Source organism: Amphiura filiformis, chromosome 20, assembly GCF_039555335.1.
Source record: "Amphiura filiformis chromosome 20, Afil_fr2py, whole genome shotgun sequence".
NCBI lineage: Eukaryota > Metazoa > Echinodermata > Ophiuroidea > Amphilepidida > Amphiuridae > Amphiura > Amphiura filiformis.
The window spans coordinates 50,972,114-50,998,468 of record NC_092647.1 but is presented as its reverse complement, the minus strand read 5'-3'; the positions used below and the strand labels follow the sequence as shown (position 1 = coordinate 50,998,468).

General features: G+C 34.6%; 1 protein-coding gene across 2 annotated transcripts in view; it reads right to left on the bottom strand.

Moving 5' to 3' along the window:
• Positions 1-26,355, bottom strand: part of LOC140141950 (uncharacterized) — a 175,417-nt gene that overhangs the window by 79,209 nt on the left and 69,853 nt on the right. For both annotated transcript variants that reach the window (XM_072163843.1, XM_072163844.1), the window contains exon 2: positions 3,463-3,534. In XM_072163843.1, coding sequence (XP_072019944.1) covers positions 3,463-3,534 — 72 coding nt within the window. The remainder of the gene's footprint in view (positions 1-3,462; positions 3,535-26,355) is intronic.

The window sequence follows — 26,355 nt, the reverse complement described above, 5'->3', positions numbered from 1 at the left end:
CAGTTATTTTATCTTTTCTCGTTCAACATGTCATACACTTGGTTATTGATGTTTGCTCTTTCTTTTGTGAATGAACGTGCGAATTTGAGCTTTGTTTTTGATATTTTTGTTTATGACAAAAAGTCAATGATTCTTTTATTGGACACTTTGCTTACGGTCACTAATTATACCTTCACAAAGTGTAGGAAGACAGAAGGAGAGAACGAGAGGACAAACTCAATGTTGAACAAAATATAATCTAGGCGACCATTTAGAAAGAGGAGTCAAAGAACATGAAATTGTAAACTAAACTAAAAATCATAACTACAGAAATCGATTGTATGTATTGTTTCTTCTTCCAGAAGGCGTTTATAATCAAATCGTCTTGTAACTTCAGAATCTCAATATCAATTTACTCTGAATGGGTGAAACGTATATGGCTAACCTATTTTATCGTAATCTTATAACAGAATTAATCGTGGTTTTACATTTAGTGAGAGAGAGAGAGAGTAGAAGCGATACTGCTTTGTCTCATTTTATACAGAGTGTCAAAATCGCTATCAACTAACCGTTTTTGAGCGATAAAGTTCAGCTTTTTGAAAGCATGTTAATAAAGCCGTCCCACTTCATTCTCACATGACTATTATAGGTATTACTTTCTTGATATCAACAGCATTTCGAGAGAGATACTGCGTGGAAAGTGCAACATTTCTTAATACATGTACAATAAATGTAATCGCACAACAGTCAGTCTTGCAAAGTAGAACAAATCAAACAGATTTAAAGTATACCAAATGTTAATCTCGTTGGCGTTCAACGTTCAGAATCTCGGCAGATTTGTGACGCTGTGCCCTTTCAAATGTTTTATTTTATAATCAAAATGTTTAACAAAATATTGCTTTAAATAGTATGGCGTTTCTGTTTCGCCATGTTACGTTATACGCTTCATATTCTGATCCTTAATTTTCATCACTGCTTTTATCGATTTTACCAGCTTGCTGGATACGGATAACAACTTCTCTGATTGCAATCGTTGTCAGTATGTTTGCATTAGTACCAGTATGGTACTACAAAATTAATGGCTACAAGGATCAGACATATTACATTTTAAGTCGATTCAGGTGGTACTTGTAATTTCGTTAGCTTGTTAACCAGTGCAAGTCAAGCATGGGGGCAGGCAGTGGTTGTAGCTACATAAGCTCCTGGTCATAATGTAAATTTAGCCTTTAGTACGTTAGTGATTTTTCGGGGTGCTATTCGCGCGTTTGTATTTTCTGTAACTAGGTAAAGGAAATAATAGGTAATGCATGTCTACTTAATTACTATTGGATTTCGATTATATGCTTGGTAACATACCGTATTGCCACGAATGACACCCTCTATCGTTTCACCTTGAAGCTAGGGGGCTTTAAGACATTTGTCTTAATTACTATAGAATTGTTTAAAAGAGCAAGTTAGTTTCTTCAACCTGGTTAATATCGACTTACGTGTATAAAATTGGAATGACCTTCATATGTAATACAGACGTGCAGTTAAGCTCACTTTACATGTGATTAAGGAAAAGTTAAACGAAAATGAGTTGCCACGCTGCACACACAACTTTCAAGGGCACATTCAATACAATTTATAACATATATACAATGTATATGATAGTATGAAATCCTGTGTAGCCACTAGGATGTTACCCTTTGTAGGGTAATGGCCAAATTTAACATGTATAAACTCCTTACTTTTATCATGAATGTTGTAGCAGTTTTGTAATAATTGCATGATATGAATGTATTATATGTTGTGGTTTGCTTCGTAATGTGTGTAATATCATCACGTAAGATTTAGTTTCGATGTCAGAGATGGTTCCTTATTTACTTACAGTAAGTAGTCGTGCTGTGTGTGCAGATTTACCAATAACATCAATCGGCGTAAGAACACACTTTGAAATTGAAATAGTTTTACCGCTTTCTGAATCACCATTAATACTTTTATGGTCATCAAGTATAAACAAAATTTCATTTAGTAAACATCAAAGCGCATATTTACACACACACACATTCATACAACAACCACCACATGCACCCTACACGCACACCCCTACCCATCTCACACACATCCCTACCACACAACCCGTGTATTACAAATACTTCCGAGGACCTGAAAAATAACGAAGTTCTTACAAGTCCAAATGTTCAAATGTGGGTCGGTGTGTTGTCATATCAAATGCTCAAAATGACGGTAAAACCGAAAAAGTGTTAAAGCACGAGGTCCTCGGTGTTGTCTTATGTTGGAGTCCTCGGAAGTAATGCAAACCAAAACACGCCCTAAAAGGTGTCCACAGACATATATATACCATTGACAGCTTCTTAAAACATCCCGTACGCGTACTTGCCGTCAAACGGGGACTTTGTACTTGACCTGCAAAAAGGATTGTCTGTGCCTAACAGGGGTCGTTGACCCTTTCCAGACGAATCGTTGGTCGCAACACATAGTGGTGTAGAGTCTGTAGACTAATTTTTCCAAATTTGTCATTTCACATAGTGACGTATAAGTTTAAACACGATTGTCTTGGAAATGTATTTGTTCTTCACGTACGCCACTATGTGTTGTGAGCGATGAACTTATACTGATTTTGTGTTAAACCTGAGGACTAATTCTAATTTACTGGTTGTACTTTCAAATGCATTTTTAGGCACATCTCAGCTAAACTGGAACGATCCTCGAATGCAGTAACGTCCTCGGTTGGAAAAGCAAGTTTCATTAAAAGCCGTTTAATGGAAAACATATGCGCAGTGGCAGAGATATGGGTTGTGGTACATAAAGCAATGATATAGAGCGACGGCGCCGCAGAATTTTGACTTCCACCGCTTGGAGGGGTGGACAATCGATATAGGTGGTGTTGAATTGTTCGATTTGGCAACCCCTAAGACGTCGCGTGCCCTCCATTGCCTTCCTTGAGCTACGCCACTGCAAATCAATAATCTTATTGGGTGGCTCAAACGTAAAACATGTTATTCCAAGTTTTGAGTGACATAACTCCATACAATCACCCCCCCCCCCATGTTGACGCCTGTATGTGGGTTTCTGACCAAATTAATCATATTTGGCTATTTTAGCCAAAAATAAGTGCCTATTTTGGTCGCTAAAAGGTGCTGGATTCACTATACTTCAAGAAATGTTTCCATCCCCAACAATTCCCGCCCCACCCAAGTCAAAAAGAAATCTACGCCACTGATCATCACCTTTATTTATGCTGTTTTAATCTTTGGTTGTAAATAATATGTGTTTTGGTGTATGTATATTTATTTATTGTATGATCACTCGTGAACAAAATTTCCAATGTGGATCTAATAAAGTATTACTTGACTTCACTTGACTTGGTATATATTGTGCCGGAGTAGAGTATTGTGGGGGAGGGTCACATACATTGGAATGTTCTTAATTTGAGGAATTGCAAATAATTGAAAACAATATAATTGATGCCGTTCTTACCTGGTCCACCTAAAAATTGCCTCATTCGAGTTGACAAACTTGAATAATCTGATCTATTAGCATATGTTGGTACTGAAAAGATAAACAGAAAAAAGAGGGAAAAGGTTATTAAAGCAATATTATAACATTATCATACAAAATAGATTAGCATTTCTTTGACATAAAATGTTAGTTTTTACTGTCAGATATATCCCCTTTTATTTTTGAGCCGAACAACTACGTCAAAGCAAAGAAAATTGGAATTTACTACCAGCGCGTATGTCGCCAATACGTACCACTCCTTCGGTCATGTTATGGTACGACCCTTTGTTGTGTAGATCACCGTCCCGCACTGTGTGTTATCATAGAGTCTATGGTGTTATGAACATCGTGTATGCGTTCGACTAATAATTCCATCGTAATAATAAGACGCCGGTTCCGGCGCTTTATTCAAAATATCGGATTTTGATAAAACTACAGCACCTAGAGTATTGATTTTTGCAGGGTATATTGGTTTAATAAAGTACAATATAATTGTGTAAAAAAATGAATTTTAAAAAATCAGTGAGGGCGTCCTCAACAGCAAATGTTATAATATGGCTTTAAATACTGCCTTATTCCAATAAATAATTGACAGTTCAGCACTTTCTGACTTTCCCCAATAGACAGACTGACTCTGGGATTTACTTTGGCTGTGTGGACACCACAGAATCTATATTCTTTCACATTATCAAGAGATGGTAGTCCCTCCAAAGCATTTCATCGTGTCGTCTGTCGATTGCCTTTTTAGGCATGCAACTCGAAGTAACAACTACCTATTCTCGAAGTCTGTTCTGAATTTTTATACGCTGTCCCTTATGGGATTGAGCACTTTATTCAAAAGGTAGCCCAACTATGAGTAAAATGTAGTTATTGCGCTCCTGTTTTGCTTTTGAGCATTTTCTGACTATATCCGATAGACTCTGGGATAGACTTTGGCTGTGTTAACACCATGGAATGTATATTCTTTCACATTCCCAAGATATGGTACATGTAGTCCCTCCAGAGCATTTCATCGTTGCCTTTTTAGGCATGAAACTTACAGCAATGACTACATATTCTGGAAGGTCTATATACATACACACACATACATATTATATTAAGCACACACATATCAGCGAGTGAAAACAGCTTTACATTTTGAAAGTATATAATCGCGCCGTTCATTCTGCAATAGTTGTAAAATATCATTAAATATTTATGTCTAAGTGATTTCCTTTCGACACCATTATGAACGTGTAGACGAGTCTTTAGTCATCGAATCACTGATGGTGCAGAAATGATAAAGCAATCGCTGCCCAGGAATGATTGGTTTTTGCACAATTGGACGTTTTGTTCTTTTCAAGGCGACCTAAAAACATTCGGCTTATTGGTCAATTAAATTCCAAAGGTATATCGCTTGCGACTGCTCGCTTTAGCGACTGGTGCGCTATTTCTGCTTAATTTAATTTCGCTTTTAACTTATTCTCGCCCAATCAATATCAATATAGACTTGTAGAAAAATAACACATTATAAGGTTGCATTCATTCCTATTCATCATTTCTTCTAGAATATTTTTCCTTGGTAATCATATTACTTGATTTTTGTTACTGGAAGACATGGCTTGGCGTTAGAATCTTTGTTAGAATCTTAACTTTGCAGATGTTATCGAAATGGACACACTTTAATTGCTGTTTAGAAACTAGCACGTCCGAAGACTAATAGCCCGTATTGGACGTGCAGACAGGTTCTATATAACACACTACCTTCTACATGGTTAATTTTAAGCTAAATTATACTAATAACTGCAAAATTCATTCCTTGTTTCATTTTAGTTAATCTTTATATCTGTAACCAAATCGATTATCCTTGCAGGTAAAGTGTATCAGATTTTCAATATGCTGTAAATATGATTACCAAATTATACAAACGTAAAAAGACAAAATGTCTTTCCAAAGCTTGCGGGGGCAAAAGCCAAGAGCTTCTCAGAATGTAATGAAGAGCACAGGCTGGTATACCATTTTCAATCATATATGAATTCAATAATATTTTCACCAAACATAATAATTACACCAAAGAAAAACACCACGCTTAAGTCGATATAATTAGGTATGAAAAAATATACTTAAATTACAGCCACTTGGAAGACACAGTCTAAATTTTTTCATTAAAAATTGGTAATTTACCTCCAACAGCTGACGGGTAAAAACACAGCAATTAGCAAGATTAGATAATTGCAGCTATCGGACAAGTTCTGTGAATAATATATCAATATAGCAATCAAATTTCTTCTACAAGGAAAGTTGAACCCTTTGTCCAGAGGGGCAACATTAAAATGCTTAACATTACCACATGTTATTAAAGTGCCGAAAGGAGATAGTAACTTCGTTATTTATTTTTTGCACGATTATGATAATAAATATATTGAAAAATAATTATAAAGCGGTATGAAAACATGTTACATTGAACAAAAAACACTCAAGATCTTACAGGCGCAGACTAGATAACCTGTAGCTACCAGTACATGTGTAATGTAAGCCTGATTTTGTTGCTATCGGGTATAATATGGCACTTTTATCGTACAATATATTTTCTAATAATTAATAATTATACTTAAGGAGTTTTTGAACATACTACAATTGACGTACCTTGAAGAATTAATGTTAAAAAATACAAATTGTATATGCAAACCTTTAGTATCCGTTTAATTTAAATGCTTTATCTTCCCGTTACATTCTAAATATATGTGCTAATTATTGTTGTAACCTCAGACAAATTGATGGAATATTTTGGAAATTGTTCTATGAACCACATAATTGAGCAAGGATCAAATTTGGCAGGATAGATATCCAGAACTTTCTTACTTTTCAATAGGTTAACATTTTAAGGGTATTGACTCAATTCTTTGTTAATTTAATTTGAATCACATCATTTGGTACGGCATTTTACTAGAGCTGATGGTATTACTAAAAATGTTTATTTTGCACGGTCAGTGGAGTAAGTAATAATTGTTGCCATAAATGCCAACTAAATGGCATTTTGTGTATCTTCTACTTGGTGTCATATGTAACAAATTGTTATATTATAAATTCTTTATTTCTTTTTACTTGAAATAATTAAGTTCATTAGATAATGGGGCAACGCATCCTGCACATTAACATAATAACATAGTGGGAAAGATTGCTAGTAACAAGGGTAAACTGAATATTTTTACAATTAAAGTTCAGTGATCCAAGCGAAAGTGTAAAAAAATAAAATTATTTATAGGTTGCTTAAAAGTGAAGGATAAGTCATTCAAATTGTCATTTGGTATTTTTGAAATTGAAGCTGAAGTTGAAGCACCATTCAAATACATGTAGCTAATGTATATACTGTCAGTATATAAATTACAGGTTCGTTGAAAATGCCTTTTTGTCTTTAATACACGGCTTTCGGCTGAACCACTAGTAGGCTATGTTGACACATCTATGACAATGCCAAAGGTACCCAAATCTAAATTTTGATCATTACGATCGTCCGGATGAGCAAATCACTGAATGGGCTTTTAATAAGAAAGAAAGAACAGTTTACGAACACAAAGTGTTACAAATAAATAAGACAATACATAACCACATATCCCGACCAGCACACAACACATTAAAAAAAAAAACAAGGGAATGTGCCGGCGCAGGATTCGAATTCATGACCCTCCTATCACTAGATGGATGCCCTCACCATCAGGCCACCAGCTCCCACTGACAAACGGTTTTTGAAACTGGTGCTAATGTAATGTAAATTTGTACCCAGTTTCAACCGCCGTAATATTTTCAAACGCACCCCATTTTATTTAATTATATAATATCAACATCTCATAAAATCCGAATAAGAGAAGCAGCATCCGATTGAAGTCAAGAGGGCAAAATCTTTCGTGTTTAAAAACCGATTACAATGCAAGAAGAGATTATTATTTCTGTTACAAAATAGATGATATTAAAGTCAGGTGTAAACACATTTTAGAAAACCGGTGTCCAATTGCGACTGACGTGCATATCGATTACAAGATTGTCATCCGGTACAAACGTTAAACCCTTTACTGCTTTTTTTTTAAATACACAGTTGATTTCCATTATGGTGCCTATAGCAAGTGTGCATGGACTTACGCTTGAACGAAGGGATACGCAATTGAATACAAGGAGTACCACACTGTCACTTGCTCCCATTCGAGGGAGCTGGCTGTGCATTATATTCTAGTAACACATGATGGCAGATGATGGGGTGTTTTTTAGATAATGTTATTGTAAGATGCAGTTAAACGATTTTAATCGCACGCCCACCAGCCATCGGCCACTGTTTATTAATTATTTACTTTCTCGAATATCTTTTTTATTCAGACTTGGGTTAAATTGCTCTTTAATCCACACTCATCCCAAACCACAACCGTGCCCCCAGGTTGCGCGAAGACTGTAGCATTTACCAAACAAGTGATGTGGTGAAACTTAATAGTAAAATCATAAATAGCTTTGTTTTTGGTTTCTTATTGTTTTCAATTATTAATTTAACCTTAAGTTGAGACTGAATACCAATGTTATACACCAAAGTTACTTATTCGAAGGTTTAATGAACCAATTAAATACTCGCAATGTGCTTAAAGCACACAGTTAATGCTAAATGTTGCAATGGCAAGGCTAACCACCAAACAAACAAAAAGAGATAATAGCCGATTAACTAATATCACGAGAATAATTTCATAAACAGTGGGGCGTACAGGCATATAACCACCAATAACGCTAAAATGGAAATGAGAACAAAAGTTGTAAACACTCGCCAATAATAAATATATTAGTGTTCATAATCATAACCATGATGCCTACCCTAACACTCATTGTCCAACCATGACATCACTTTTACCCACCCTGAAATCCCTTAATCCACATTACACTTATTGTCCAACACACCAACATTTCTCTCTGGGATTGCCTGATTTTAGAGAACAAGTTTAAACGTCTTTTATGTGTTTTTATACGTTTCTTTCCGTATACTTAAAGTCCTTAAACTAGAATAAAGTAAACACGGAAGGAGAATGATCTTTCACGGGAAGAAGACTAAACGCAATCAGCAGAATATCTGTGCGATATAAAGATGCTTTGTGAGAAGCTTATAAAAAGCAATGTGTCCTTATAGGTATTCGCTGTAGACGTGACGTAATATTTCATCTGTGTATGTGTGTATAGATTGAATACAATACCCGCTCTTTTCAAAGATACTTATCTAACAGGTGCGAGTGATCAGCATATTTCTTTGGCATCAGTGGTTCAATGCATAGGTACCGCATGAACGTTGTAGTGCAGGGCTATATGTTCAAACATTGTATTCATATATTGCTATGGTAATTAATCCGATGTCACTTCTACGGCGAATATATCCTCGGGAAGCTTTACCAGAAACAATATTGTTCGAGCGTGATGAGATAATTTTTTTCTTATGGACATCATTCATGACGCAGATAATCAATTCGGATCAATGGAAAGCGATCAGTGTCGTCTGGATATCGTACAATGTCTGCCCTTGTCAGGTTAAACCCGACAACAATCACAAAAACAGTGATCACTCAACAATGTACAGACAATAATATATTTACTTTATGCGGGGTACCTGAAACAACACGTGTCCAGTATTGTCAAGAATAATCATTTTACACCTGTGTTACATGCTAAAACCTTACTTTTTTATTTGCAGAAATAGAATGAGTATAACTTTATTTGCCAGTTTTATGAGTATGTCCCTTTGCTGCAAATTGTTTCAAATAGGATTTGTAGTTTTAATTGGATATAGATCAGTAATGTGTAAATGTTGGTTAGCGTAGCTCTAAATTTACAACACGTAGAGGATATCAGACATAAAGTATAATGCAACATTATATCTAATGGTTGAAATACGATTTGGTCGTCACACACAGCAATGACATTTATACAGAATTAAATTGTATCTAACAATCAAATGTCCATTTCTATACAAATCGGAGGCATTAATGCCACATTTAGTACTTGCCCGTAAATTCAATTTTCACCTGATAGCCTATCTAACTTAATCTACCCCAAATGTAAAGCAATTTGGATTTCCTGCTATGAGTGAACGAGATACATATCCCCAATGCGTCACTATTTACCCCGTATTAAAGAGTTTATGTCGCTTTCTGATGGATCTGCTTTCACTTAGGTAAATGACTTCTGACAGAGAAAGCTCGTGATGGCTTGCTGTCTGCAAGCAACAAGTTTTCCATTCGATTGGTTATTTGTTTTCAATTACAATGTACAGGGTGGTTATAAAAGTACATCCACATTTGACAAAAATATGTACCTACTTCTCAAAGCTATTTCAAACTATTTCAAACTGTCATTTAGTATTTTGTTAAAATTCATTGTTGAATGACATTGACATATCTATTAAACCTTCTCTGTTACGCGGGCGGGCTTCTCAAATCACAATGTTCGAGCATGCATTCAATGCGTTTCATGACTGCATTCCCATTATGTGGTGTGGTAATTGAACATGTGAGAGTGGGTGTGTCTTAAAATTATTCATAAATATTCTCAAAAAGGTTATCATAATTTGCATGTCAATGTCAGTGTCAATACGACTAAGATATTATTACATGGACTAAAGTTTACTACGCATATGGTGCCATAGTTACAAACACACCCCCATACACATCACCCGCCCCCTCCCCTCCCCGCACAAAAAATTCTCGGTTTCCAAAAAACTTTATAAAAGATTGATTGAAAAGGTTTGTCTCCACAATTCAAAAGATGTTCTAAATAATTTTAAGGAAGTTCACAACTTTGCCATACACATGAACACAGATGTTTGGAAATGTGAACGCCTGTTTCAAAAGGTCAGTAACTCACACCGGTACTCCCTATCTCCTGACTCATGTATTATTTATTGAAACCTTCAATGTGCGAAATCTCGCCTCGATTTACGTATAGCGTTACCGGTGGACATCAGGTTTATTTAAATGAGCATACTAATACTTGTTCTTATCACGTTCTATTAGATTCTTTCACCAATTATGCTTAAATGCCTATACTTTAACAATATGATATTAAGGGGTACTACACCCCTGGCCATTTTTGTGCCTGTTTTTGCATTTTTCTCAAAATTATAGCGCATTGTTGACAATGAAGATATGCATGCTGTAAGGGCAAGGACTACAACTATTGCTCTGAAAATTCAGCAACTCAAAGCAAGTAGTTATCGATTTATTGATCAACTGGTTTTCCCTCATTTTTGACTGCAACTCCACAACTGCTGTCTGTGCCGAAATAAAATTTCCAGTGCAGTAGTTGTAGTCCTTGCCCCTATAATATACATATCTTACTTGTCACCAATGCGCTATAATTGTTGAGCAAAAAAATGCAAAAATAGGCACAAAATTGGACAGGGGTGTAGTTCCCCCTTAAAGAATTGAAATCTGTTTGGAAAGTTGGTAGAAATGCTATCAACAGTGGATTTACCTTGTTGTGAACTACCCTATATGATGAGAGCCCCGGTGGAATCTCACTGTGTTACATAATAGGCTAACCGCCTAAAAATAATACAGTATGTACAGCTATTTCCCAAGAACAATTCAAACCTAACACAATTGAAAGCTTCAAGAGTACATCCAATATATAGAACAAAATGCAGAACAAATAGAGAATGCACCTAAAGGTTGATGAGTGCTGATTAATCTCTGAATACGTACTAACGAAGAAGAAAAAAGAAAGAAGGGTTTTTTTTTTACATTTGGGGTTCAGGGCCCATAACATTCAACATGTGGGTACATTAACCTCTATGTGCAACTCATGGTCATGTAGCTGCTTTATGGTCTGTGAAACGACAGGTCCTTTATTTAAACATTTTGAGCCTCGTAGCCGATTATATTGTCGGATCTGGCTTATATGGACCAGTATGTAGGCTGCTTTATTTGCTGAGGAACAGGGTGTATATTATTTGCTTAATAACAGGATTAACATTCGGGGCCCCGGGGTCGCTAATAGATGACCAGTAATGTCTAAGGGCTGTCGTTGTACTGACTAAGAGCCCTGAGGCTGCCTTATTTGCTGAGATAAATGACATGATGCGTATATTTATATTTGGGGCGCTGGACCATTGCCCGATGATCTCTGGGGCCGAGACCACCGCAAGACATTTTTAAGGGTCACGAGCTACCATTGTACTAAGTTTGAATCCTTTGGCTTTTTTTAAGTTTCTAATATATATTGTAATAAATCATTGGTCTGAAGGCGAGAAGAGAGAAAAGGAAACGACTAATATAAAGAGCATAAGCAGAAAAATTGAGTTAGCTTGAAATTCCCCTGGATAAGGAACTTACTGCTAATTTGTCTCGTTGTAAACCGTACGAAACTCGGGGAGCTGATCCTGGTTGCGATGGTTATTTGTGGAATGTATAGGGTGTGCGCTCCTGAATTCTTGTTTACTGGTCTATGGAATGATGTGGGGCCGTAGTGGTCAGGGACAACCTGTAAAGTGTGCTGAGGCTTCTGGATCAACGTCTAGGCATTGTACCTGTGCGTAGGGCACTATAAATCACTGCGCTTTTTTTAATAAGCAGAATATCTGTAACCCGTTACACGGGCATAGATAACGTGTGTCATCAGTATTAATTGCAACATGTTAATCAACCATTACTGCCAGACACTTAATTCAAGGCCTAACACATTACATCAGTAGATGTTCTAATTTTCATTTGATATAAAATACCCAATACTTGATAAGCATGTTAACCTTGAAATCATCATCTGCATAGGCATATGTAATGTATGTTTTTATAATTCACTTAAACCACTTAACATCGTATGAAGATACTTGGATAAACAATGTTCAATGCAGAAAAAACGTTCGGAGGGTCTCTTCACATTAACTCTCTATAATGCATTTTTTCATCACACAATATTCAGCATTAATGGTGTAGAAATGTGGATATGGGTCATGAGAGTGTCTCGTCCTTGGGAAGGGACGGGAAGCCGTTAGTAATGGCATCAAAGCCAGTCGACTACCGGCGTGGTTATGGATAACCACGCTCTATAGTTACAAACAGTCTATTGAAATTTGAAAGCACCGCTTTGAAATGTTTTACCTAGTAAAATTTTTTTTTTTCCATTGATATTTTTGGTATATCGTATCGGTATCCAATTTTGTCTTTGTTTGCAGTTTGTTTATTGTTTATTTATTTGCCATGATAGTAAAAGAGAAAACAAAACTATTCATTGTGTATGTATATTACTATGTTTCTGTTTTTGAATATCAAAAAGTACATAAACATTGTACATTGACTGCAAAAAGGAAAATAAAAAAAATATCGCATACCTCATTTTCTAAAAAAAAAAGCAAAGTACTGAGAATTTTTAAAACAAATCGAGGGCTTAGAGCAAGAACTAGCTATGTCCGCAATTACAATGTACTCATTCCGGCAACAAATGGACGGTTAATTCTGCCCTCTATAATATAATGTAAGTGACTTTGGGGGTATGTACATGGTCACTTGCGTCTAACTAACCATGCTAACTGTTTAAGTGACCATGCATATACCCCAAAGTCACTTGCATTTATTATAGAGAGCAGAATTAGCCATCCATTTGTTGCCGAAATGAGTAATATGTAATTATGCCTAGTTCTTGCTCTATTCCCTCGAAATGTGTCTGAGAGAGACTTTTTATGGCCAAAGTTTCCAAAACAACAGGAAACAAAAGTAAATATTACCTTTGTTTGGCTACATCTCAGAATCAATATTTCCGAGTTCCGACTGATTTTGCTTGATCGCATCACATATGAATCAGTTGCCTGGCTAGAATGTTTGTTGGGGGAGGGGAAAAAAGAAACAAATTAGCGTTAGTTTGGCTTCATTTTACCAGAATACTTGCAGGCGCTAAAATTTAGTTTTATATGATAATGAAGTAAAAGTTGATATATTCTTAGTTTCGAAAGAGCACGCAAACTTTGCAATTGTACACTATTTTATACCCATATCAAGGCGTCTACCTAATGTTTGCGTATTTAAAAACATACTAAGAATAACAAGATATATTTCCTTTGAGTTGTCGGGGAATCTCTCTGTCATATCCACAACCACCTCCCCTCCCAACACTCGGCAGGCAAAGCCTACTATGTAGATTACTGTTTCCTATCACGTTTTCCCAAAGGTCTGGTTCAAATTGACTCTAATCAACCCTTGTATGCACAGTTCAAACAGCAACTGCTGTACACCTTATTGGACCATCATAGAGGCGAAAGTTGATTGATAATAACATTCCAAGGATCGCTAACTGTCATCAAAACTGTTAATAGGCCACGCTGTGTATGGGACAAAATTCATCAAGACCGTAGGGTCAATTAGCCTATAATCATTATTTTTATCTGAACCAAGGAACTCGTCAAATCAAACGTAAACAATTATAGCAACTATTACCGTTTTATTTCTTGGCAATTGTCAGCTATTGTCATGAATCAGCGCTTAAAGTCAAATTTATATTCTGGCAGTGTTTTCATAAATTAATACCTAAACCCTGAATTTAATCTGTTAAATAGATTAATAATTTAATTCATGCTTTCTATTTCTAACATTACAGTTTCCCTCCAAATTCACCCGCAACACATCGATTTATCCACCACCCGGTGCGTTCCTCGTCTAGTACCAAAAAAGAGGGCGCACCGTAAAACAGTGGTCTTTACACTTCAGTGGTTTAAAACTTCAACCTTCTACTCTTAATTGATATTATTGTCTTTCCACTGTGAGACCTCTGTGTGTGAGCAAATCGTGTTTGAAATTACCTATTTTCCATTGAAAACTGTCAGTGGCAATAATAATAATAATAATAATAATAATAATAATAATAATAATAATAATAATAATAATAATAATAAAAATAATAATAATAATAATAATAATAATAATTATAATAATAATAATAATAATAATAATAATAATAATAATAATAATAATAATAATAATAATAATAATAATAATAGATTGCAGTAGAGACCAAGACGTGTAATGTCGTTTTGCTGTAGCGTGCATCTTATCACATAAATATTGTAGGTTTCAGTTGAATATGTTTTTATTTATGAAAATAATAATGTCGGAATATAGGTAGTTATGGCAAAAGAGTTAGATAGAATGTAATGATTTTATGAGGGGGAATGTTATTCAGAATACACACTACATGTACATGGTCAGCCAGAATAACATCTTACATTTAACGTTTTTGAAAGAAAAGTAAAAAATGCGACTATGGGAGACTTTCGAAACAACAAATGTTCGCATTTTACAGTTTTGTAATATATTACACTTCTCTCCTGACTCCCCTAATCTTTATGCTAAATATAAACCATTTACGGCAGCGAACAAGGTCATTACGTTTGCTAGTGGGCCCATGGAAACACAAACACATCATGCACTTAATCATTAAAGCAATGCCTATTTTAAACTTGACTGATCCAGCAACTTAGATGACTCTACCACATGTTTGGATTTATACGTATTAGTCTTAGCTTCAATAAACGTAAATCAATTAGACGGGTATTAGCGAGGTATTCTACATGCGCAATATTGCAATGGCGAAACGCTTTATTGATAACATATTTTCCGGTTCCATTAATACAGTTGAATTGAAACAAACAAATTGTTTCATAAACAATTCATTTAGCCATGTTTATATATTTCGTCAAACTATATTTAAAACTCTGCACTAATGTAGTTCATTTAGCATTTTGTACAAAAATCATCATCACAACCCCCCAACAAAAATCAAGAACATATTAAGGCTACAAAAGCATATCTCAAAGCCCACGCGCACGTTCGCTTTTCTTAGCGCGTTCATGTCAGCTAATTTATTTTGTATTCATTTTTTTATTTAGTTTTTGCCATAAAATCATGAAAAAAATCTAAAAACAAAACAAATTTAAAATCTTTGAAAAAAAACCCTCATACCGCATTTGGTTTTTACACTGCCATGGGCTTTGAGACATAGCATTATTTGTAACATAGTTCAGCACATGAAGGAAGAAGATACATAAACAAAAAAGATAAAAAGAGGCAGTTAAAAAGACGTGGGTAGGACATACTATAACTTCGTAATATTGTGTATCGCAGAACCATTGCAGTGTTAGTTTTAAATCAAATCAGTACAAGAATGACACACATTGTTATCATTCCATAACTGAAAATGGATGCACCTGCATTCAATTCCAAAGAACATTACTGCAAGGTCACCACTTTACTTGTGCTTTGGATTAAAAATCACCCATGTCGAAGAACACTTTATACCATATTTCGTCATTACTTATGCATGTCATGATAGACGTCAAATATATAAAATAGCAAGGTAAAACTTATATTTCATCATTTGTAAAGGCTCACAAGGTATCACTAGACCTTTTATATTTTAATAAAATGTCATACAATTCGCAATATACCGCGAAATTAAAAAAAATAATTAAAATACATTCCTCGTATTCAGAATTCAATTCGAAATGGCTGATGGCCACTCATATCCCACAAAAATTACTGTCGAAATGTTCATACCAGAGCCCTTAAAGGAGGTATGCACCTGATACGGTAGACCTATATAATACAGGCTTGATTATGGAATATTTTTCCACAAATATATATATTTCACAAAATTTCCACGACTGGTCTGAAAGGGCATAAACCGCACGGGCTAAATATTAATCGGGTGTGTCGAATGGTGTAAAATAATTGTTTGATAGAAAACGTGCTTTTCATGAGCTTACATTAATGATGCGCAAAACAATCAGAACCGTGGTCACAGCTTCTTTTGTTGTGCATAGTCGCGCTAAAGGTCGATCGATACATGTTGATATCAACATAAATTAGAAATACATCTTTTTGCTTTGAAATGAATTTTCCTTCAGCAATGTCAGTTAAAAACACAGTGCTTGGATATACATTAAAAAGTACCAGGTGTTAAAATTAGGCATGAATGTGTCTTTAGTGTAAACTTTTTGATATCTATAGCCCTTAATGTTTTAGCGTTTCAAACTAATGTAATTCGCTAAAGAAAGATATTTCCCACCTCTGTAAGGCACATCGTGTGGGTCTATACATTATGGTTTTGCCGGAATATTCGTTTTAATTTCACCTTTTTCCACTTGTGACTCCCAAAATGTCCAACCAGTGCTTCATTTCTAATATAACCACCAGAAATAATCGATATTTCTATTGTGGCTTGCAAAATCATCCATCCATGGGTACATTCGCAAGTTGATTTTGACAAAATTGGTAGTTGGAATGGTGCAATCAAAACCGAGATTCTGACAAAACTATGACATATAGCCCAATATGATGTGCTTTAGAAAGTTGGGCAATATCTTTCGTCAGCGAATTATGTTACTTTGAAAAGCAAAAACGTTAACACCAGAAAAAGATCGCGGGGCAAAATGAAGCCTGTGAAAATCGAAAATCTTACACTAGAAGCCTAAATTTCACACAAGTTTAACACTAGGGATTGAAAGAAAAGTATACAGAACCAAGCATTATAGTTTTCTTCTGACATTTACCGACGAAATGAAAATTATTGCTTTTCATTTGACCGATAACATTAATTATGAAGTGAAAAGGTGTAACAAACAATTTTGCTTTTCAACACCGAATTCAAGCGCCTAATTAAGTGACTGAGTGGGTCTTGTTTCACAATAGGCATCGACTGACTAGTGTTCAGCCTGATAAATTAGTGAATGCACCTAAAATGAAGGATTTAGTGAGGCTGAATTTGAGCTTTGTGGGGGAAATAATCTCCCAGGGGTCAAATGTTATAAACATACGATACAAAAACAACTGCGCGGATTCCTGGTTGTCCAATGAGCTCACGCTGTTTCATTGTGTACAGTAAGTTTATAACATTTGGCTCCAAGGGGCCATTCAAACTTTCTGAGTACGTACCACTTTTAAGAGTCATATGTTTTAAAGCTCCCCCATCGTTCAATACTGGTGATTACAAGTGGATTTCAGTTCTGATGAACACTTGTTGGTATTCAGGTTCAGTAAATATCGCCTCTAACCTCAATAAATTGAATAATATTATTTTACACCATCTTCCGACACACCCCAATTAATATTTAGCCCGTGCAGTTTATACAGATCCCTTCCAGACAAGTCTTGGTAATTTTGCCGAAAAATATCTGTATGACTTCTTAAAAACCGCAAACAACATTTATTGTTATAAGAAGGCTACAAGATCCGTATACTTATTCAAGATTATCGCAAAAAGATCTCGATTAACATCGAGATCAACACAATATTGCTTATAGGCTTAGTTGTTGGAAATACGTGACGTGGTATATCGAACGGAGACATTTTTGGCAGGGGTATTTTTTCACAATTTTTTTTTTTTTTTGGTGCAAAATAGTGATGATAATAATGTTACAAATATTGTCTGATAGTTTCAGACCGGAATATAACTGGCATCTTGTATTTTTCTAGACATTTTTCAAGGTCATTCCTACCCTCAACATTGTCAATAATATTTTTAAAGGCCGCTATCTTAGTTTCCAATTTTATAATACCATAACTTAGGAACTCAATATCTTCGCTTAGGAATGTCCAGTTTCAATGGGGAAAAAGTATCTGGCTATTTAAGATATGCAAAGCACCCACAATTGATAACCTGCCCAAAGTCACATATATGTAATCCCCGGATGTAACCATTGAACTACAAATATCTAACTCCAATCTGTATCAAATATCTGCTTTTAATCCCCAACACGTATGGGCAATTTCTGAAACATTTTTAATGTTTAGTCGTATGTACAAGGTGTCCCATAAAAAGGTTACATGTAGAAAATGAACCGCATTTTGTGACGGTACAACAAAACAATGTCATTTTTTAGATATTATTTATTGATTCTTCTTGTAACTGTTTGCTAAGTTTTAATTCCGTATCTTAAAAGCAACCTAACTTATGAGCGCATGATGACAGGGCTGTCAAGAGTGCCTAACCATGAAAATATCGCACAACAAAAGTGAACACACCTTTTTTTTTAAAGATTTTGTATTTATTACTTTTTATGTTTCTCTTATTTGTCATTGTTGAACTTATTGCATAAAAGAAACAAAATCTAGATATTGTACACTGAAAATAAATCAGTTTTAGAACTTCTTGACTCTTGGTGATAACAAATAAAGGAAGATGGTCATTAGAGAAGAACACGTTTTTGGTGAAAGCAGTAATTCCGCACGCTGTATCTCCTGCCATCAACATAGTGAAATGAATAACAATTGCATTTATACCTTGTTTGGATTATGTTGACTTGAAATCGCTGCTTCGTTTGTTTGTTTTTTCTGACTGAACTCTTGAAATAAAGTTTTATTCTTTGTTTATCAGAATAAAATACTGCATCTGTCATGCTATGGCTGGGCCTACTCAAGTGCCCCGCCAAATGCACGGTGACTGTGACGGTGGTATAACGAACCTCGTGTGGCATTATGTCACGTAAAGAGCTTGCTCAGGAATGCGTGGAATGCGGACTAAGTACGTAGGTTGTAAACTTGACATTCACAGGGTTACTAGTAGAGGGTACATAGATTATGTCATGAAAAGTATATTTATATTTGCTAACATTAACTTAGATTATTTTCAAAAATCTACGTGCAACCTTTTTTTGGGACACCCGGTACATACAAATATAAGTAATATAAACATTTAGAAAAAAAATTGCCCTCTGTTACTAAGATTTAACTACATAGATTTATAACACAATTTTTTATGACTGCAAAAGAAGACGTTCCGTCTTACAGATTTCTCAAAGGTAGTTCTTAGGAAAGTTTGGTCAATATTGTCTTAATATCAAATGACATATAGGACAAAATGTTGTGTTGCAGAACGTTGTTTTACGTCAAACAACACGTAGTAGCACCCGTTGTAAAGTCTAAACAAAAAGTAACACAGCTGTTATAAATACGTCTATAGCTTCAGAACTAGTAATTGTTTTCAAAATATTTCAACATAGAATGAAGGATGCTTTATTTACTTAGTATTTTGGTACCCCATTTGTCCATTGTCGTTCAATATTAACAACACAGTATTGCTTTTAAAGAAAAATGCCCGAATTTAAAAGTTGCAATTTACAGCGATCAATGGTTATTTCGCAAGCGACACGTAAAACCCTCCATTATCTTCCACGCTGACTTCAAATCAATACAAATGGCTACAACTTTTAAATTTGTGTATTTGTTTTTAAAAACAGTTTTGTAATCTTAATATTGACAGAAAATGGACAAATGGGGGCATCAAAATGCGCGTACATAAATCGTCATTCTTTTTATGCTAAAATACTGTGAAAACAATGATTAGTTTTGAAGCTGTATGTGTATTTATAACAGATACATTACTTTTTGTGCATTCTTTATATCCTTGTAGAAGCGCCTGCAACATGATATCTACTAGTTCTATTTCTCGCCGGAGATAACATAACTACCTTTTTAGGGATTATAAAATAAACAATTATACATGTCAATTTAAATCAGAACAATCTAGTAAGATACTGCGCTTTCCATGAACTAAACGACGTAAAAACATACCAAATTGCAATAATATGTTGTTTGACTTTCATACACTCTTAGAACCATGTAGCCGATGAGAAAAGCCGTTAGAAAATACGCTTAGTGCATATAATATGGTATAATTGCACGGGCGCGCACTCCGCGTACAACGCGCAGTGCATCCGAACGCGTTCGCATCGCGTAGGATTGATTAATTTTCCTTGCGGGTTGATTACTTGAGATGTTGTTGCGTCTAATGCACTCGCCCCTTCGGGGCTCGTGCACTAGACGCATCAACATCTCAGTACGCGTGCATTAATTTGTACAATTTCACTCTCAACAAGTAAGACGCATTCATTAACCTATACGTATCTGTTAGAAATAAGCACGTAGAACAGAACATACCGAATTGGCTTGTTATATTATTTTGGCAATGGCTTGCCTTCTTGCTTTTTTTAAGCAGACAATGCTCTTTAGTAAAACCATATCAAATACGAAAACTATAGAGATGATATAATATGTGGAGTTTGAGTAAGCATCATTGCCACCACACACGTCCAATCCTGGGCTTTCGAACGCTACCCTCTTTCATGTTCAATAATTCAGTTTCAAGTTCTTACAAGCTTTTGGTTCCCCATATTTTCTCCCTCAAATACATGTAGAATGTCCGTGTAAATATCAGTATGTCATAGTATGAATCATTGATGCTCAATAGAATTGTAAATTTCACATGCAATGCTGGCACTAAATCTTTTAAAGTACCATCCGTTTGTTTGATATTGTGTTCCATCACTTAAATTTCCTCGTATAAATTTAAATTTTGAAAAATGAAATATATCCAAGATCAATAACTGCGTTTGGTTTCAAATATTTAAAAAATATCGTCAAGTAAATTTTCCAAATTAAAGATGGTAATATCAATCGTTAAAGAGTAATGAGGTCCTGACAATAAACATTTACTTTTTAGAATTTCGTATGAATTTTGTATATTGTAGCCAAATCTATTGCAAATAATTCATGAATGAAGCATGATCAAGTGTTCTGGAATCGACATACTTTTTTCCAACAGCGTCAAATGTGACATTTGCAATGTGAACACATATTTTATATTTTTGAAATTTACTTTTTTTAACAAAAACGCATTTGGATTGACAATTGGCATCCCTTTTGAAAATAAAGTAAAAGTTTTTCCAAGATTTCTAAATCTATTACGTACCATCTGTTTGTTTTATATTGTGTTCCATCACTTACATTTTCTCGCATAAATTTAAATTTTGAAAATGAAATATATCCAAGATCAATAACCGCGTTTGGTTTCAAATATTTAACAAATATCGTCAAGTAAATTTTTCCAAATTAAAGATGATGATATCAATCGTTAAAGAGTAATAAGCTTCTGACGATAAACATTTACTTTTTAGAATTTCGTATGAATTTTGTATATTGTAGCAAAATCTATTGCAAATAATTCATAAATGAAGCATGATCAAGTGTTCTGGAATCGACATACTTTTTTTCCTAACAGCGTCAAATATGGCATTTGCAATATGAACACAAATGTTATATTTTTGAAATTTACTTTTTTAACAAAAACGCATTTGGATTGACAATTGGCAAATGGCATCCCTTTTGAAAATAAAGTAAAAGTTTTTCAAGATTTCTAAATCTTTTACGTACCATCCGTTTGTTTTATATTGTGTTCCATCACTTAAATTTTCTCGCATAAATTTAAATTTTGAAAATGAAATATATCCAAGATCAATAACCGCGTTTGGTTTCAAATATTTAACAAATATCGTCAAGTAAATTTTTCCAAATTAAAGATGATGATATCAATCGTTAAAGAGTAATAAGCTTCTGACGATAAACATTTACTTTTTAGAATTTCGTATGAATTTTGTATATTGTAGCAAAATCTATTGCAAATAATTCATAAATTAAGCATGATCAAGTGTTCAGGAATCGACATACTTTTTTTTTCTAACAGCGTCAAATATGGCATTTGCAATATGAACACATATGTTATATTTTTGAAATTTACTTTTTTAACAAAAACGCATTTGGATTGACAATTGGCATCCCTTTTGAAAATAAAGTAAAAGTTTTTCAAGATTTCTAAATCGTTTACGTACCATCCGTTTGTTTTATATTGTGTTCCATCACTTAAATTTTCTCGCATAAATTTAAATTTTGAAAATGAAATATATCCAAGATCAATAACCGCGTTTGGTTTCAAATATTTAACAAATATCGTCAAGTAAATGTTTCCAAATTAAAGATGATGATATCAATCGTTAAAGAGTAATAAGCTCCTGACGATAAACATTTACTTTTTAGAATTTCGTATGAATTTTGTATATTGTAGCAAAATCTATTGCAAATAATTCATGAATGAACCATGATCAAGTGTTCTGGAATCGACATACCTTTTTCCAACAGCGTCAAATGTGACATTTGCAATGTGAACACATATTTTATATTTTTGAAATTTACTTTTTTTTAAACAAAAACGAATTTGGATTGACAATTGGCATCCCTTTTGAAAATAAAGTAAAAGTTTTTCAAGATTTCTAAATCTTTTACGTACCATCCGTTTGTTATTATTGTGTTCCATCACTTACATTTTCTCGCATAAATTTAAATTTTGAGAATGAAATATATCCCAGATCAATAACCGCGTTTGGTTTCAAATATTTAACAAATATCGTCAAGTAAATGTTTCCAAATTAAAGATGATGATATCAATCGTTAAAGAGTAATAAGCTCCTGACGATAAACATTTACTTTTTAGAATTTCGTATGAATTTTGTATATTGTAGCCAAATCTATTCATAAATGAAGCATGATCAAGTGTTCTGGAGTAGACATACTTTTTTTTTCAACAGCGTCAGATATGGCATTTGCAATATGAACATAAATTTTATATTTTTGAAAGTAACTGTTTTAACAAAAACGCATTTGATTGACAATTTGGCATCCCTTTTGAAAATAAAGTAAAAGTTTTTCAAAAGGCTGCCAATCGTTAACCCAAGTGTTTATGTTGGCAAAGGAAACTTCAAAAATAAAAAGTAGTGTGTTAACATCGAAAAATGTATTTGTGAAAATATTTCAAATGAAATGTGTTGCATCAGTTTTGTTTTTGAATGAAAAATAAGTAGCTGTTGTCTGTCATTCAACACAAGATGCTAACACAAAGTGCCTTGATATCTAGTAAACGTTGAAATAGAACAAGTTTACTCTAATTGACTTAGAATTGGGACGATGAACCGGATTGAATATGAATGCCCTGTAACTTTGTGACGCTTTTCATTTAAAGAGATTTAACAACAAACCCGACAAGATGGCAATAGTGGAAAAGAAATGCAAAACGTATTAAAGGGATTTTACAGTAGTGTTCATATTATATGAAAAATAAAATAATCAGGTCAATGTATCCAGGTCTGCAAGATTGTACAAGATAAATATTCATGTTATCGTTTATCAGGTATGAAATTTGAGTTGACGTTTTTATCACCTATATAAAAGCACCAGAGCATATTCGATTTTTCGCCATTTATTTCTTTTTTAATTATAATTTCATCTTGATGGATAATAACCATGATAGGATCAGTTGCCATGCGTATAGGTCATCAATTACAATAACTCGAATTAGCAATGGGTCAAGCGTTACAATGCGTAATCTGTATCTTGATGCTAAAGTAAACTTGATGTTATTGTGTTAATATTTCCTGATTAGTCAGCACATTATATGCCATTACAAAATGCTGCCAGACATACGTTCTTGTTCGATACGATCAAAAGTGCGTTTCTTTGTTTTTTTCCCAAATACATCTCTAGCATTTCAACAGGTATAATTATATCTTGTTATTGAGAAAAAAAACTAAAACTATCCTCGAGTGCGTGCACACGGCAGTTATTGGTGTTAATCTACAAACTCGAGTGTACACCGGATACGATACACCGTGCCCCATTAAAAAAAGTCCATATGGGAAGTTTTTCCACAATTCTCAAAACAAAATAAAATAAAATAAAACCCTAATCCTAACCCTTACCGTAATCCTAACCCTACACTCTAACATTATACCCTAAACGCCTTAAACCAAACCTTAGAATTCGTGATAATGCTTATATTCAGGTAGAACCTAACCTCATAAATTCATTATCACACTGCCTTGTCGAAAGTAACTCAAATTATCGGTATGAATTGCTACGTCCTATGTCCGTATAAGTCTAGTCGTAATGGTATTGGGTTCAAGGTGGCACCTTAGCAACGACTGACATTTTTTTCATATATATACGGGTATAATTTGATAGGAACACATCTCGATTGAAACCCGTGTCCACACGACACGAAACTTCTAGACTCGCTATATAGTAGGCAACGTATCCTTAAAGTGTAGAGTGATACTTGGAGTGTAAAGCGAGGTGTTGGTTACCAAAAGCGTGGCGTGGATGCACTTGGATTGTCGCACTTGGGGTGTAGGACCCTCGAGGGTCAGACACCTTTCAATTTTAAACCGCCTTATGACGGCTTTTATCAACAATTATGACACGTCGTTGAATATCTTGATTATGCTGAGTTTGTTTGCAACTCGCAAAAAATGCTTCGATATCGATGAAATTAAGCATTATGTCGTGTACAGATCCGAAGCCTTTTTGGCTCCTCGAATTTACACTAGAATTCCATTAATACAGTGTGTTACATTGTTTTCGTATATCTGTAATTGTATACGTGTACATATCTTCATAAACGTTTACACCAGTGCTGTCAATCCGGGTGTTTAAATCAAGTAATAATTAAATCAATCAATCAATCAATCAATCAATCAATCAATCAATCAATCAATCAATCAATCAATCAATCAATCAATCAATCAATCAATCAATCAACCAATCAATCAATCAATCAGTGAATCAATGAATGATTCAATCAATCAATTAATCAATCAATCAATAATTAGTTAATCAATCAATAATTAGTTAGTTAGTTAAACAACCAATCAATTAGTTAAACAATCAACCAATTCGTTCTTTACAAAAGATGATTTTCCATCGAAAATATTATCAGGAATGACTTGTCAGCCATGAGAGTATGACCCATGTAGACAAAAAAGGCAATATATGGAATTAGGTAGAATTTGGAGATGGTTGAACCCGGGACCTCCGATTGCAGTTGGAGGTGTTTTAATATTGATTGTCTATGCAGAAAGGTTAGGCTAAAGGGTCGATTACCTATATGCATTTTAATTATCATTGGGTTACAGATCTTATGTCTTATTGACAATGTGTTTAACGATAGATATAGGAAACGTCTTGGGTTTTCTGTCATAATTATGTCATATAGTAATAATAAACTCGGTAAATAACCCTCGATAAGAGTGGTTTCACTAATAAGGGCTAACCACAAGATATGCTTAAACGCTCCAATAAACCACCGATTTGATTGAGCTAATATTGGAGCTATCCTTTAATTTGCACTCATTTGACTGCAAACGCATGACCTTCTTCAATTTCCATAAAGCCACAGTCACACTATCAACGATACCCTTAGCTTTGTTGGTGAGGCCAACGATTGATTATTTAAATTCAAAACAAATAAAAGCCTTGACGTCACTTTCATATAATTATTATATGATTTACGAGCAATAAGTTTTTAACATTTTAGACGTTGCTGTAAGTTTTATTTTCATATCATGATTATTGTATACTAGGTACCTACAACTTTTTTTATATCGCCATATTTATTCAAGGTTTTTTTTGTTAGGTCATATGTTTTATTTGCCACTTAGTCATTGGTGGGTTATAGGTATAGGGCATTGACTAGCTAACGTCGCTGTGTGAAAAATAATCGGCCAATATGCCAATATACGTACAGTCCACCATTCAATGTGGAGGATGGGCTAGCCTTTATCGATTGATTTCCTGGAGTAATTTCCTGTTAACCAGGTTTAAGTACTGCAAAGGTCGAATCATGTTTGCTATGCAGAATAACTGCACTATGGCATTCCTGAGCAAGCTGTTTACGTGACATAATGCAGCACGAGGTTTATTACCACCGTCACAGACACACTGCATTTGGCGGGGCATTCGAGTAGGCCCTAGCCATAGCATGACAGATGCAGTATTTTATGTAATTATGATCATCGGAACAGAGAATAAAACTTGATCGGTTTTATTTGAAGAGTTCAGTCAGAAATGTACAATACTCACAACAAGAAAACGCAACAGCGATTTCAACCCAACAAACCCCAAACAAAGCATAACTACAAAAGATACAAAACAGAGCTGCCAGACTTGTTTTCAAGGCAAACCGTATGAAACACACCACTCCTCTGCTGAAAGAGCTTCACTGGCTTCC